Here is a 16,486-nt window from a genome sequence, read left to right as displayed (position 1 = left end):
CTGCCATTCTTTTCTGGCCTGCCAAGTTTCGGTAGAGTGATCAGTCATGAGTCTTATAGGTCTCCCTTTATATGTTATATCACGTTTATCTCTAGCTGTTTTCAGGATTTTCTCTTTATCCTTGTATTTTGCCAGTTTCACTATGATATGTCGTGCAGATCGATTCAAGTTATGTCTGAAGGGAGTTCTCTGTGCCTCTTGGATTTCAATGTCTTTTTCCTTCCCCAGATCCGGGAAGTTCTCAGCTATTATTTCTTCAAGTACACCTTCAGCACCTTTCCCTCTCTCTTCCTCCTCTGGAATACCAATTATGCGTATATTATTTCTCTTTAGTACATCACTTAGTTCTCTATTTTTCCCCTCATACTCCTGGATTTTTTAATCTCTCTTTTTCTCAGCTTCTTCTTTTTCCATAACTTTATCTTCTAGTTCACCTATTCTCTCCTTTGCCTCTTCAATCCGAGCTGTGGGCGTCTCTATTTTATTTTGCAGCTCGTTAGTAGCATTTTTTAGCTCCTCCTGACTGTGTCTTAGTGTCTTGATTTTTGTAGCAATAGATTCTCTGTTGTCCTTTATACTGTTCAAGCCCAGCGATTAATTTTATGACTATTATTCTACATTCACTTTCTGTTTTATTGTTTAAATTGTTTTTGATCTGTTTGTTAGCTGTCATTATTTGCTGGAGGTTTTTTTGAGGGGAATTCTTCCGTGTCGTCATTTTGGATAGTCCCTGGAGTGGTGCGGAACAGTGGGGCACTTCTGTGCTGTCTTGAATAACTTGTGTTGGTGGGCGGGGTCGCAGTCAGACCTGATGTCTGCCCCTAGCCCACCACTGGGGCCACAGTCAGACTGGTGTGTACTTTCTCTTCCCCTCTCCTAGGGGCGGGATTCACTGTGGGGTGGTGTGGCCCATCTGGGCTACTTGCACACTGAGAGGCTTGTGGTGCTGGGGATCTGGCTTATTAGCTGGGGTGGATCGGCAAGGTGCACAGGGGCAGGAGGGGCAGGCTCAGCTCACTTTCCTTCGGAGATCCGCTTCTGGAGAGGCCCTGCAGCACCAGGAGGGAGTCAGACCCACCGGAGGGATGGATCCACAGAAGCACAGCGTTGGGTGCTTGCGTGGTGCCATCAAGTTCCTTGGCAGGAACTGGTTCCCTTTGGGATTTTGGCTGGGGGATGGGTGAGAGAGATGGCGCTGGCGTGCACCTTTGTTCCCCGCCAAGCTGCGCTCTGTCATCCTCTCCCTCCCGTTGTCCTCCAGCCCTCCCGCTCTCTGAGCAGAGCTGTTAACTTATAACCTTCTAGATGTTAAGTCCTCCTTGCTGTCCGAACACACTCCGTTCGGCCCCTCCACTTTTGCAAGCAGACTTGGGGGCTCTGCTTTGCCGGCGGGCTGCCCCTCTGCCCCGGCTCCCTCCTGCCAGTCCGTGTAGCGCGCAATGCCTCTCCGCCCTTCCTACCCTCTTCCATGGACCTCTTGTCTACGCTTGGCTCCGGATAATCTGTTCTGCTAGTCTTCTGGCGATTTTCTGGGTTATTTAGGCAGGTGTGGGTGGAATCTCAGTGATCTGCAGGACGTGGTGAGCCCAGCCCCCTCCTACGCTGCCATCTTCCCAGAAGCCCCCTTTTCCCATTTTTAAATTGTGTTATAGTGGTCTCCCCTTATCTGTAAGTATATACATTCCAAGACCCCCAGTGGATACCTGAAACTACAGATAGTACTGCCTTATCTGTAAGGATATATATTCCAAGACCTCCAGTGGATACATGAAACTGCAAATAGTACTGAATCTATATATACTATACGTTTCCTATACATCCATACTATTATTAAGTTTAATTTATAAATTAAGCACAGTGAGAGATTAATAACAACTAACAATAAAATAGAACAATTATAACAATATATTGTAATAAATGTTATGGGACTGTATTCTCTCCCTTTCTCAAAATATCTTCTTGTGATGAGGTGAGATGACAAAATGCCTCTGTGACAAGATGAAGTGAGGTGAACAGTATAGGCCTTGTGATGTAGTGTTAGGCTACTGTTGACCTTCTGACAATGTGTCAGACAAAGGATCATCTGCGTCTGGACAGCAGTTGATTACAGGTAACTAAAATTGTGGAAAGTTAAACTGTGGGTAAGGGGGGACTACTGGATTTTTTTTGTTTTGCTAGTGAGTTGTAGGACCTCCTTATATATTTTGGATATTAAGCTTTTACCAGATATATGGTATGCAAGTATCTCACATCTTGTAAGTTGCTTTTTCACTCAGCAAAATTTGTGGGATGCAGCAAAAACAATATTAAGAGGAATTTTATAGTGATAAATGCCTACTAAAAAAAGGAAAAGCTCCCAAATAAGTAACACAAATTCATACTTCAAAAAACTAGCAAAAGAAGAACAAAGTAAGCCAAAAGTTAGCAGAAGGAAGTAACTAATAAAGATCAGAGCAGAAGTATAAAGATAAGAAGTAAACGAAATAGAGAATAGAAAAAAATCAACAATACTGAACTGGTTTTTTGAAGAGATAAACAAAATTGACAAACCCTTGACTAAGAAAAAAAGATGAGCCAAATAATATCAGAAATGCAAAAGAGGACATAACAACTGATGCCACAGAAATAAAAAGGATGAGAGATTATTATGAATAATTAAATGCCAACAAATTGGATAAACTATTAGAGATGGATAGGAACACACAACCTGTCAAGAGTGAATCGTGAATAAATAGAAAATTTGAAGAGAGCAATAATGAGTAAGGCGACTGATTCAATAATCAAAATCAAAGAAAATCCCAGGACCAGATGGCTTCACTGGTGTATTCTCCCAAACTGATAATTAATACCAAGCCTCCAATCCTTTTTAAATGCTTCTAAAATACCGCAAAGGAGGGAACACTTCCAAACTGATACTGGCAAAAGATGGGCAGAACACTATCTCCACCTCTTGTTACCTGCCCTTGTGTAGTCTTGCTGATGCTGGATGAGACTGCAGGATTAAGGGTGAAGGCCCAATTTCCTGCTGGGAGTAAAGTGGATTGCTAAATGGCTCCAGCTTGTATCACTTTGTTCAGTCTCATTGATGCTGTGTGGGGTGGAGGCTTAAATGGCTGCTGGAACCTGCTGATACTACCATTGCCAGGGAATCAGGGCGCTGCCACCTTCTGCAAGATGGGGAAGAGAAGATTAGCTTCCTGCTGTGCCCCTCCTATAGTGCCAGAGGCAGGTGTAGAAATTTGAGTGCTGATGCCTACTTCTGTGGGGGCAAGGGCAGGATGGGATGAGAGATCAACTTCCTGTTCTGACCTACTGAAACCATGCTGGGAGGGGTACTGTTTTACAATTGGTGTTTGGGTGGAATATGGTAGATATTGCCAAAAAGGTTTTCTATTGTTATGTCACTCTTTCACTAAGGAGAACAGGCTTTTTTGGAATCTTTTTTAGAATCTGCCTTTTGGTGGGTTTGTTTTCAAGGCTTATGAAATGTTCTGTCCAGGATAGAGGAAAGGCAACAAAGACACCCAGGGAACTCACTAATGTGTTCTTCTTCAAGTCTAAAGGTACCTTTGTAGTATGCCTTCTTTTTAATTCCTTTCAGAGTCTTTCTACGCTTTTTTTTTGTGTGTTATATCCAGAGATTTTTTTCTTTTATGGGTAGGTCCTGGGAGGAATAGGGCTACTTTACTTTGGCAGAACTGAAATTCTCTGCAATGGTTTATTTTTAATGAAAGGATGGCAAAATTGAACTCTCATTGTGAAAATATTTTTAATTGGAATAGTTACTTGTATTTGTTCACAGATTTGTATTTAGAATGTAAGGGAAAAGTCTAAACTTTTCCATTTCTTTAAGAAATGAGAGAGAAATTTCATAACTTTCAAGGTTGTGATTACTGCCATTTAGGTATTATGAATAAACTATGAACACTTCATTGGTGACATGAGGAAAAACTTATAAAGTTATAGGTTCTCCTCAAAATAATCTATAAATTCAGTGAAATCCCAATAGACATCTCCACATCCGTACTAAAAGGAATGTTAGTGGAGTACTGTCATCAAGATAGCAGAATAGAAAGCCCCAAATCCCCTTTACCCCATGGAGACATGACCATAACATTGCACAGATCAATTGCTTTCATGAAAACCAGTTAAGAAGCTCCTGACATATGAAGTATATGTCCAAGATGAACTACATTGAAGACAGAAAATTGATGGTATTTACTCACCAAAGCTCCCACCTCTGGTACAGCACAGTGTGATAATGAGAACATTTCCAACGTCTGGCCTCTTCTCAGGGAGGGAAAGAGAAGAGTGGAATATACATCCAACATTCTGACTTTTCAGGGGGTTGCATCAGGGACTAGAGTTCTCTTACATGAATCAAAACACTGACAAGAATTGGCACCAGGTTGGGGACTGCTGAGAACAAAGGAAATCACGTCTAACACCAAATAATCCACAGTACTGAAGATAGACACTAGGTAGAGCTCATGTGCCACAGCTTGGTACAACACCAGCAAGGCTTTAGTACTGCAAACAGACATCAGAGGAAATTGCTGAGTAGAAACAAACAGGAAAACCTCTTCAACTATAACATTTTGCACACAAGCCCAGAAAAGATGCATCCCCAGAAAAGGCTTGAGAGGTCTCCAAAACTCAAGCTCAGCTTACTGGTGAAGATCTTCCTTATACAAAGCCAGACTATAAAGACTTTCACATGTGAAAGTCCCAATTTAAAATAAGAAGACATACAAAGAAACAGGGAAGTATGGCCAAGTTAAAGGAACAAAATAAATTTCCAGAAACTTACACTAAAGAAATGGAGATATATGAGTTACCAGACAAAGAAATTTAAAACAACTGTCATAAGGATGCTCAATGAACTAAAAGAGAGCACAATTTTTCTTGTATAAAATTTCTAAGTGATTTGTATAGATACTTTGCACTAAAAGGAGAGCATAAATCCCTACACCTAAAGTATAGGCTGCTGAGTGTAGTGAATTTCTTTTCCCAAATACAGTATGTCAAGGGGAATGGAGACAAAAACCAACTTTCCATTGGAGAAATCTCACAAATTCCACTTCAGCTAAGTGATCAATGTCAGTAGCAATAGTGATGTCATGTTGAGAGTATATTAACCTTTGATACAAAGTGATGAAAATGCGAATTTATCTGTTGTATTCCTCAAAAAAGAAAAACAATAATTCTAGTTTAATCATGATTTAAAAATTATAAAAAATTCTAATAGAAGGGTATTCTGCAAAACACTTGACCTATATGCTTTAAAACTGTCAAGGTCATCACCAATAACAAAAATCTGAGGCATTTTCACAGCCAAGAGGGTCCTTAGGAGACATAACAAATAAATACAAGTATCCTGGATGAGATCTGGAAGCAGAAACACATCAGGTAAAATCCAAGGAAATTTGAATAAGGTATATACTTTAGTAAATAATAAAGTGATAATATTGGTTTATTAATTACAATGAATGTACCATAATAACAGAAGTTAATAATAGGAGAAACCATGTGAGGGGGTATATGGGAACTCTGCACCACCTTCTCAGTTCTAATGTGAATGTACAGCTATTCTCAAAGTCAATTTTCTTTCTTTCTTAAAAGTTTGTATTTAGTGTTCTCCTTGGCAGCTCATAAACTAAGATTGGAATGATACAGAGATTAGCATGGCCCCTGTGCAAGGATGACATGTAAATTTGTGAAGTATTTCATATTTTTGAAGACATAATGGTCAAAACATTTGGGATGCAGCAAAAGCAGTCCTAAGAGGGAAATATATAGCAATACAGGTGTATATCAAGAGGCAACAAAAATATCAAATAAATAACCTAACCTTACACCTGAAAGAGCTAGAAGAAGAACAAGTGAAGCCTAAAGCCAACAGAAGAAAGGAAATACTTAAGTTTAGGGCAAATAAACAATATAGAAGCTAAAAAAAAATAGTAGAACAGATTAATGAAACCAGAAGCCAGTGCTTTGAAAAAATTAACAAGATTGATAAGCCCCTAGCCAGACTTATCAAAAAGAAAAGAAAAACAACTCAAATAAAATCACAACTGAGAGCAGGGCCATAACAACCAACGCCATAGAGATACATACAATTATAAGAGAATATTATGAAAAATTATATGCCAATGAGTTAGACAAACTGGAAAAGTGGATAAATTCCTAGAGACATACAAAACTAAAACAGGAAGAAATAGAAAAATTAAACAGACCCAGAGCCAGCAAGGAAATTGAATCAGTAATCCAAAATCTCCCAACAAACAAAAGTCCAGGGCCAGATGGCTTCACAGGGGAATTATACCAAACATTTAAATAAGCGTTAACACCTGTTCCAAAAAACTGAAATGGAAGGAAAACTTCCAAATTCATTCTATGAGGCCAGTATTACCCTGATTCCAAAACAAGAAAAAGACTCCACTTAAAAAGAGAACTACATGGATGTTAAGATTCTCAATAAAATACTAACAAATCAAATCCAACAGTACATTAAAAGAATCATTCACCACAATCAAGTGGGATTTATTCCTGGGCTTAAAGGGTGGTTCAATATTTGCAAATAAATTTAATACACCACATTAATAAAAGAAAGGATAAGTACCATATGATCCTTTCAATAGATACAGAAAAAGCATTTGACAAAGTATAACATCCATTCTTGATAAAAAACCCTCAACAAAGTAGGGATAGAGGGAACATACCAAAACATCATAAAAGCCATATATGGAAAACCCACAGCTAATATCATCCTCAATGGGGAAAAACTGAGAGCCTTTCCTCTACAGTCAGGAAGAAGATAGGGATGTCCACTTTCACCACTGTTTTTTTAACATAGTACTGGAAGTCCTAGCCTCAGCAATCAGACATCAAAAAGAAATAAAAGGCCAAACCTGCAAGGAAGAAGACAAACTTTCCCTATTTGCAGATGATATGACACTCTATATACAAAACCCACAGACTACCAAAAAATTGCTAGAACTATACGTGAATTCAGTAAAGTCACAGGATACAAAATCAACATACAGATATCTGTTGCATTTCTATACACCAATAATGAAGCAGCAGAAAGAGAAATCAAGGAAGTGATCCCATTTAAAATGGTACCCAAACCCATAAGATATCTAGGAATAAACCTAACCAAAGAGATAAAAGATCTGTACTCTGAAAACTGTAAAACACGTATGAAAGAGATTGAAGATGACACAAAGAAATGGAAAGATATTCCATGCTCATGAACTGGAAGAACAAAATTGTTAACATGTCTATACTACCCAAAGCAATCTGCACATTTAATGCAATCCTATCAAAATACCACCAGCATTTTTCACAGAGCTAGAACAAACAATGCTAAAATTTGTATGGAACTACAAAAGACACTAAATAGTTAAAACAATCTTGAAAAAGGAGGCATAAGAATTCCGGACTTCAAGTTATATTACAGAGCTGTAGTGATCAAGACAGTGTGGTACCAGCACAAAAATGGCCACATAGATCAATTAGAACATAACAGAAAACCCAGAAATAATCCCACAACTACATGGTCAACTAATATTCAACAAAGGAGGAAAGAATATCCAATGGGAAAGGACAGTCTCCTTAATAAATGGTGTTGGGAAAACTGGACAGCAACATGCAAAAAATGAAACTGGACCACTTACACCATACACAATTCAAAATGGGTGAAAAACTTAAGTGTGGGACAGGAAACCATCAAAATCCTAGAGGATAATACAGGCAGTAACCTCTTTGACACTGGCTATAGCAACTTCTTTCTAGATATATCTCCTGAAGTAAGGGAAACAAAACAAAAATAAACTATTGGGACTACATCAAAATTAAAAGCTTCTGCACAGTGAAGGAAACAGTCAATAAAACTAAAAGGCAGCCTATAGAATGGGAGAAGATATTTGCAAATGAAATATCTGACAAAGGGTGAGTATATAAAATATATAAAGAACTTATCAAATCAACACCCAAAAACCAAATAATCCAGTTAAAAATGGGCAGAAGACAAGAATAGGTATTCTTCTAAAAAAGAAATATAGCTAAAAGAAATATGGCTAATATAGACACATTAAAAAATGCTCAACATCACTCATCAACAGGGAAATACGAAACAAAACTAGAATGAGATTTTACCTCATACCAGTCAGAATGGCTAAAATTAACAAGACAGGAGACAATAGGTGTTGGAGAGGATGTGGAAAAAGGGGAACCCTCTTACATTGTTGGTGGGAATGCAAAGTAGTGAAGCCACTCTGGAAAACAATATAGAGTTTCCTCAAAAAGTTACAAATAGAATTACCTTACCATCCAGCAATTGTACTACTAGGTATTTACCCAAACGATACAAAAATACTGAATTGAAGGGACACATGCATCCTGACATTTATAGCATCATTATCAATAATAGCTAAATTATGGAAAGAGCCGAAATGTCCACCAACTGATGAATAAAGAAGTTGTGTGTGTGTGTGTATGTGTGTGTGTGTGTGTGTGTGTGTGTGTGTGTATAAAGGAATTATATAATGTAATGGAATTATATAATGGAATATTACTCAGCCATAAAAAAGAATGAAATCTTGCCATTTGCAATGATGTGGATGGAACTAGAAAGTATTATGCTAGGCGAAATAAGTCAGAGAAAGACAAAAATATGATTTCACTCATATGTGGAATTTAAGAAACAAAAATGAACATAGGTTTAAAAAAAAGGGAGTCAAGCCAAGAAACAGACTTTTAACTATAGAGAACAAACCAATGGTTGCCAAAGGGGAGGTGGGCGGAGGGGAGGGGCTAAATAGGTGATGGGTATTAAGGAGTGCACTTGTTGTGATGAGCACTGGGTATTGTATGGAAGTGATGAATCACTGAATTCTACACCTGAAACTCATATTACACTGGAACTTAAATAAAAATTTGGAGAAGGAAAAACAAAGTTTTTATTTAAATTCCCTTAGTTAACATACGGTGTAATATTAGTTTCAGGGGTACAATACAGTGATTGAACACTTCCTTCCATACAACACCTGGTGCTTATCACAATAAATTCTATTTTAAAAACCTCTCAAATAAGAAATCTCCAGGCCAAGATAATTTCATTGAAGAATTCTGCTAAATGTTTAATGAAACATTAATACAAATTATATACAATCTTTTCCACAAAATAGAAGTGGAGAGAACACTTCCTAATTTTTTATGAAGTTAATATTAGACTGATACAAAAGCTTAACACAGAATAAAAAAGAAAACTATATACCAATATCCATCATGAATATTGATGAAAATTCCTTATAAAATGTCAGCAAATGTAATTCAGCAATGTAGAATAATAATTACATACAATGGGGTTTATTTCAGTGATGAAAGTCTGGTTCAATATGTAAAAATCTGTCATTTTAACCCATCATGCTAACAGGCTAAAAAATGAAAATTATATGATCCTATCAATTTATGCAGAATAAAAACAAAAAAATTCAACACTTGTACATGATAAAAAATAAAACAAGATCCACATATGAGTGAAAACATATGATATCTGTCCTCTGACTTATTTCTCTCAGCATAATATCTTCCAGTTCCATCCACATTGCTGCAAATGGCATGAGTGAGCACTGGGTGTTGTATGTAAGCCAATTTGACAATAAATTATATTCATAAAAAAATAAAACATTCCGAACAATTCAAATAGAACTTTCTCAACTTTATGAAGAGCATTGTATTAGTGTCCTATGACTGCTGTAACCACAAATGGAGTGGCTTAAAACCAGAAATTCATGGTCTCTAAGTTCTCAAGGCTAGAAGTCTGAAATCAAGGTGGTGTTAGTAGGGCCATGCTCCTTCTAAAGCCTAGAGAGAAAAATCTTTTCTGGCCTTTTCTGGCTTCTGGTATCCCTAGGCATTCCTTGGCCTGTGGCAGCATAAAGCCTGCCTTCATTGTTACTTGGTATTCTTCCTAAATATATCTCTGTATCTGTATCTCCTCTTCTTATAAGGGCACCAGTCATACTGGATTAGGGCCCACTCTAATGACTTCATCTTAATTTGATTATATTTGCAAAGACCCTATTTTAACACCTTCAGGTACCATGGGTTAAGACTTTATCTTTCTTGGGGGGGACACAATTCAACCCAAATAGTCCACTCTCTGGCTCTCCATAACATATATATTAATCATTTCATTTTTAAGAGTCGTGTTTTAAAGTTTCCTACTGTATGTATGCATTTTTAATTTGTTGCAGTTCTAGCAGATTCTATCTATAAATTAAAATTTTTGCTTTGGGGTGCATAAAAGTTTGTTATGAGTGGTTCCTTTTATATTTTAAAATAGTCCTGTAAATCCACGGAAATCTATTCACCATGAATTTTATCTTGTCTGATATTAAAATCGCTATACTTATTTGGTTCTTTCTTTCACATATGCAAGATTTATCTTTTCCTGTCTTTGTATAATGCTTTTAAAAGGACAGGCATACCCCTTCTGCCATGTGAGGTTACATTAAGAAGATGGCTGTCAATGAGGAATCAGGCTCTCATCAGACACTAAAGCTACTAGTGCCATAATCTTGAACTTCCCAACCTCCAGAACTGTGAGAAATAAATTTCTGTTGTTTTTAAAATCAGTACAGGCATACCTTAGAGATATTGCAGGTTCAGCTCTAGGCCACGGTAATAAAGTAAATATTACAATAAAGCAAGTCAAATGAATTTTTTGTTGTCTTGGTGCTTATAAAAGTTAATACTATACTGTAGTCTACTAAGTGTGCATTATGTCTAAAAAATGGGCATAGCTTAATTAAAAAATACTTTATTGCTAAAAATGCTAATCATCTGAGCTTTCAGTGAGTCATAATCACTGATCACAGATCACCATAACAAATATGGTAATTATGAAGAAGTTTGAAATATTGTGAGAATTAACAAAATGTGACAGAGACACAAAGTGAGCAAATGCTGCTGGAAAAATGACAGACTAGCTTGATGCAGGGTTGCCACAAACCTTCAATTTGTATAAACTGCAGTATCTGAGAAGTGCAAAAGAGTCAGATGCGATAAAGTAAGGTATGCCTGTAATATACATACATTAAACATCAGTTGGTTTTCTTCGTGAAATATTTAATATTAAAGGAATTCTTAAGTTTCATTTCACTAAACCTCCCATAGTGCTACTCTCCTACCTTTATATGCAACTATTTCAACAGTTTAGTGTATACCTACCCTTCGAGTCCTTTTATCTGTGCATTTACCAGTAATCGCGTATTAAGAAGAAACATACATCTTTTTCTTTTTTTTTCCCTTGATATCATTTTTAATAGATTTAAATTACATCTATCTGGGACGAGTAACACCATTCTTTGGTGGTGGCTCATTATAAGATATTGTATTAGAAATCTGTAAGTTAAGGAACTGTTTCTTATGATATGCACCATTTTCCTGATTGGCATGTTCATCCAGAGATTTTCTTATATAGTTCTTTAATTCTTCAATTCCTTCTCCCGTAATTGCAGAGATGGGGATGATGTGTTGGAACTCCACAGTCCTCTCTGGAATCATGTTTTTCTTAAATAAATGCAAAAAATCTTTAGGATTCTGGAGTTGATTCATCAGTACATGGAACATATCTTGGGCACCTGGCAAGTCCATTTTATTAACTGCCAGGAGTGCAGGTTTTGTCTGAAGTTCCTCTTTGTACAATTCCAACTCTTTTGTAAGAAGTATTATGGTTTCAAAGGCAGTTCTGTATTGAGTTTGGGAAGAAAGCTGAAATCCAGAAATGTTGACAACAAAAAGTAGTTGTCTAGTTCTTTCTATATGCTTGAGGAATTTGGGGCCCATTCCTTTGTTCATATGCGCTCCTTCTATTAAACCAGGAAGATCAGCTACTGATATCTCTCTCAAATCATTATACACAATCTTTCCAAGTTCAGGCTTTAATGTTGTAAATGCATAATCTGCGATTGCAGGTTTTGCATGAGAAACCTGACTTAGCAAAGAGGATTTTCCTGCATTTGGGAATCCTACTAGGCCTATATCAGCTATAAGTTTTAGATCAAGGTGAATGACTCGTTTCTGGCCTTTCAATGGTAAGAAATTTGTAAGTAATTTACCACCAAGACCTCCTTCAGCTACCAAAATTCTGTCCTTCTCTTTATTGAGTTCTCCTATAATTTTACCATTTTCATCAGTTACTGAAATACCCACAGGTACAGGAATTTCACAGTCTTTTCCTCTGGAACCTTTCAGTGCGTTAACACGACTATTTGCTCCTTCTCCAGCCACAAAACTATGGGCTACAACCCAGACGTCACCACCTTTTCAACCTTCTCCACCTAAACGAGGGTAACCCATTCCACCACTTCCTCCCTTGGTGAAGAGTCTTAGGTTATCAATGAAGTTTCCATACTTTCTGAACCACACGCTACCGCACCGCACCATGACTGTGATGTGCTAGGGCTGACTCCCTCGAAAGTGTACCTACAACATCTTTTTCAATGTGCGTTTTATAATGCATCACACGTTTTCACCTGATTTTTTAAAAAAAATTTTGAGTATAATTGACACACAATATTACATTAGTTACAGGTGTACAACATAGTGATTCAACTTTTCTATATGTTATACTGTGCTCACCATAAGTATCACTACCATCTGTCACCATACAATGCTATTACAATACCACTGACTATATTCCCTGTGCTGTATCTTTTATTGTCATGACTTATTCATTCCATAACTGGAAGCCTGTACCTCCCACTCCCTTTCACCCACTTTGCTCACCTCCTCACCACCTCCCCTCTGGCAACCCTGTTTGTCCTCTGTATTTATAGGTCTGCTTCTGCTTTTTATTTGCTTATTATTATTATTTTTTTGTATTCCACATATGAGTGAAATTACATGGTATTTCTCAGTCTGACTTATCGCACTTAGTGTAATATCCTCTAGGTCCATCCATGTCATTGCAAATGGCATGATCTCATCCTTTTTATGGCTGCATAATATTCCATGCTCTTCATTCCAATATACATACCAAATCTTCCTTACCCTTTTGTCTATTGATGGAGACTTAGGTTGCCTCAATATTTTGACTACTGTAAACAATGCTGCAATAAACATAGAGGTGCATATATCTTTTCAAATTAGTGTTTTGATTTTCTTTGGGTAAATACCAACCAGTAGTGGAGTTATTGGATCATACAGTATTTCTATTTTTGACTTTTTGAGGAATCTCCATACTGTTTTCAACAGCAGATGTGACCTGATTTTATTTTACTATTTTTCTGTGTTAGTACATTTATATTGGTCTCATCTATGTAATAGATACATAGAATTTAATTTCTGAATATACCATCATTTACTTTGTTATTCCTCCTTTTGTGGCAGGTTTGATTTTATCAGTTTTTATTTGTCATGACATAATTTAATACAGACAAATCCTGTAAATATTTCTTTTCCTTAAACATACAGGTATTTTGAGTGACAAGGTTATGGTTCTAGGCTCTGGCTCTAAAGATAATTTAGGATGTCAGAGGATGGAGAATTTAATCTTATGACTTATATGACAATCTAATTTCTACAATAACTGAGATGCAGTACATATTCCACAGAGGCAGAGATCTTCAGCAAAGGCATGTGCTGGCAGGGACGTCTGAAAACCAGCTTCTGGTATTTGGAGTTCCCAGTAACCCTTGTCTGTGTGTTTATGAGTAAGGGTTCTAGCTGCAGGTAGATGGAAGTGTTCTGATCCCTTCTACCATGTGATTCATACCTGAGGCACTTACTATAGGGATACAAAAATGTCTCAGATATGCTTGGATTCTCCCCCTCGTTGAGAACTGGCATCATTAGGTGCCATGTGGAATTAGGATTGGGTGATTCTGAGATCCCCTTTAGACCCAGCATATGTTATAAACATCTTGTATGAGTATGCTGAGCTGGGGCTGGAACACAGATGTGTGCCTAACAGGAAAGCTAAACTTGTCAACTTTTCTATTTAAATGGATTCCCTGATTCCCTAAACCATTGTACAGAAATATTTTCCCTTCAATGTATATCCCTACAGTATGTTTCTGGTGTTTATTGTAATATTTATTCATTCATTTATTGGATGGGGAGGCTCAAGTATCTGAGGTAGAGATTAAAATTTTGCCTCTGAAGATGAACTTGTACTATCCAGTTGCCATAGAAAACTGATGTCAACCGTAGAAACATGATGTACTTTTTGGTTTCTATGACACCTGAACTATGTTATCTTATCCTGTGAGGAAAAATATTTAAATTGGATGTTTACAGGCAAAAAGTGTATGATACTTGCATCAAAATAAGATAATTTGGGTGTCTCCCATCACCATGAGTGTGTGCATATGTGAGGGTGTTGCGGGGACAGTTATTAAATATATGATTGCAAATGTAAAGGCTGATTACTCCTGTTTTGAAAGGAGGCTGGCAGCCACTGCAGAGAACAGACTGAAGAGGCTGAGTCACTAGTTATTCCATTTCCTCCCTTGTTTTTGTGTCCTTGGATGACACGCCATAGTATGAGGGCTCTGTGATCTTGGACTCTATAAAGCCAAAGTCTGTAAACTGTTTTTGACTATGCACCACTCTCCATGAAATATTTTTGCAGTAGCTGTGAAAGATGTATTTTCATTTATATCTTTGTATATTAAGGAAATTTGGGGAAGGTAAGTTATGAATACCCAAATTTTGAAACAAATGAATTGTGAAATACAATGAATATAATAGAAATTCGAACACATTTTTCCCTGTACTTTAGTGGATCATTTACACATCCCCTAGTTACCTGAACACCATTTTGGAAATTATGGCTATAAACTTTTATTACATAACCAAAATCTGCCAATGGCTCTCCATTATCTATGCATAAAGTACAAGCCCCTTAATAAAGCTTTTGGTTTCTGTGGTTGAATTTTTATTGTGATTTTGTTGGTGTAATAGTTTTTTTTTTTCTATTTATGGACCATGTTTCAAAAGAAAGGCAGATTATTTAAACTACTTATTGTTGTTTCCTTTATATTAGCTATGCTTCAGTAAGCAGTTGATATAATGTCTATTTAAATCTTTCAGCTTTACATTTCTGACTCTGCTCTGTGACACTGAAGCATGGTCTCTGCTAACCCTGTTTCTAATCTGCTACCTGGTTCATTGTTAGGCTCTGCTCATGAGTGCCACCTGGAGACATGTGTCTGGAGGAAGAGAAGCAAGTTAACCACAATTCTGTTTCTAGGATGAACTCTACTTGATCATAGTGTATTATTCTTGTTTTATATTGTGGTTTAATCTGCTAAAAACACATTTAAATTAAAAAGGCATATTGAGCTATAGTTTCTGTTTCATGTCATGACTTTTCTTCTTTGATTTCTAGGTAATGCTGACTTCATATAATGAGGTGGGAATTGTTCTGCCTCTTCTATTTCCACATATGATAGATTAACAGGGACAAAATTTACCTTCTGTATTAATGTAATATTGTTGCAGTAACACATTACCACAGCACACATTTATCATCTTACAGTTTGGGAGGTCAGAAGTCTGAAATAGATTTCATCAGGATGAAACCAAGGTGTTGGAAGGCCATGCTCCTCCAGAGGCTCTAGGGAAGAATTTGTTTACTTGTTTTTATAGCTTCTAGAGCTGTATATATTTCCTTCCTTAGATTATGACTCCTTCCTCTATCTTCCAAGGCAGCAGGGTGGCATCTTCAAATCTCTCTCTATTTCCATCTTCACATCTCCTCTCTTATAAGGACACTTATAATTACATTGGGCCAACACAAATATTGCAGGATAATCTGTCTGTTCAAGATCCTTAAGTCAATCACACCTGTAAAGACTTTTCTGCAATATAAGGTAATATATTCACAGATCCTGGGGGTTAGGATGTGGACATATTTAGGGATCCCTAATTTAGACTACCGCAAATTCCTATGAAGGAACAAAAATAATCAGAAAAAAAGTGAAACAATGGTTTTCACCATACTGGACAAAAAGCAAAAATGGAGAGTGATAAATGAGAGACTGGAAACAAGTTACAGTTAGCATCATACTTATTGGTGAAAGACTGAAAGCTTTTGTCTTAAGATCAAGAGTAGACAAGGATGCCTGCTCTTGCCATTTCTGTTTAAAGATATACTGGAAGTCCTAGCCAAGGCAATTAGCCAAGGAAAAGAAGAAAAAGGCATGCATATTGAAAAGGAAAGAACAAACCTATTTCTATTTGCAGCAGACATGGTCTTAAGAATAAAAAATCCTAAATAATCCACAAAAAAATCATCAGGGTTGAGTTCATCAAGATTGCAGGATATAAGATCAATATACAAAAATCTGTTGTTTTTTATATTGAGATCAACATATAAAAATCTGTTTGTTTTTATATTAGCAATGAAAAATCCAAAAACAAAATGAATACATGAGTTCCCTATATAATAATGTGATATAAATAAAATACT

The 16,486-nt window shown here is 36.8% G+C and overlaps 2 protein-coding genes and 1 non-coding gene across 6 annotated transcripts in view; 1 reads left to right on the top strand and 2 right to left on the bottom strand.

Annotated features, from left to right (window-relative positions):
* The window catches only part of LOC131502264 (small ubiquitin-related modifier 2-like), a 165,616-nt gene that overhangs the window by 35,644 nt on the left and 113,486 nt on the right, over nt 1-16,486 (bottom strand). The gene's annotated exons all lie outside the window — the stretch shown is intronic.
* Nucleotides 5,633-5,736, top strand: LOC131503270 (U6 spliceosomal RNA). Its single transcript, XR_009257373.1, has one exon. It is a non-coding gene; the product is annotated as a U6 spliceosomal RNA (small nuclear RNA).
* Nucleotides 11,322-12,468, bottom strand: LOC131502263 (GTP-binding protein 10-like). The gene is given in 1 exon segment (XM_058712941.1): nt 11,322-12,468. A coding segment is annotated over 1 exon segment (1,107 nt). The 5' UTR covers nt 12,457-12,468; the 3' UTR covers nt 11,322-11,349.

This window comes from Neofelis nebulosa, chromosome X, assembly GCF_028018385.1.
Source record: "Neofelis nebulosa isolate mNeoNeb1 chromosome X, mNeoNeb1.pri, whole genome shotgun sequence".
Lineage (NCBI taxonomy): Eukaryota > Metazoa > Chordata > Mammalia > Carnivora > Felidae > Neofelis > Neofelis nebulosa.
Note: the sequence above shows the minus strand (reverse complement) of the source record. Positions and strands in the feature narration are given on the sequence as shown.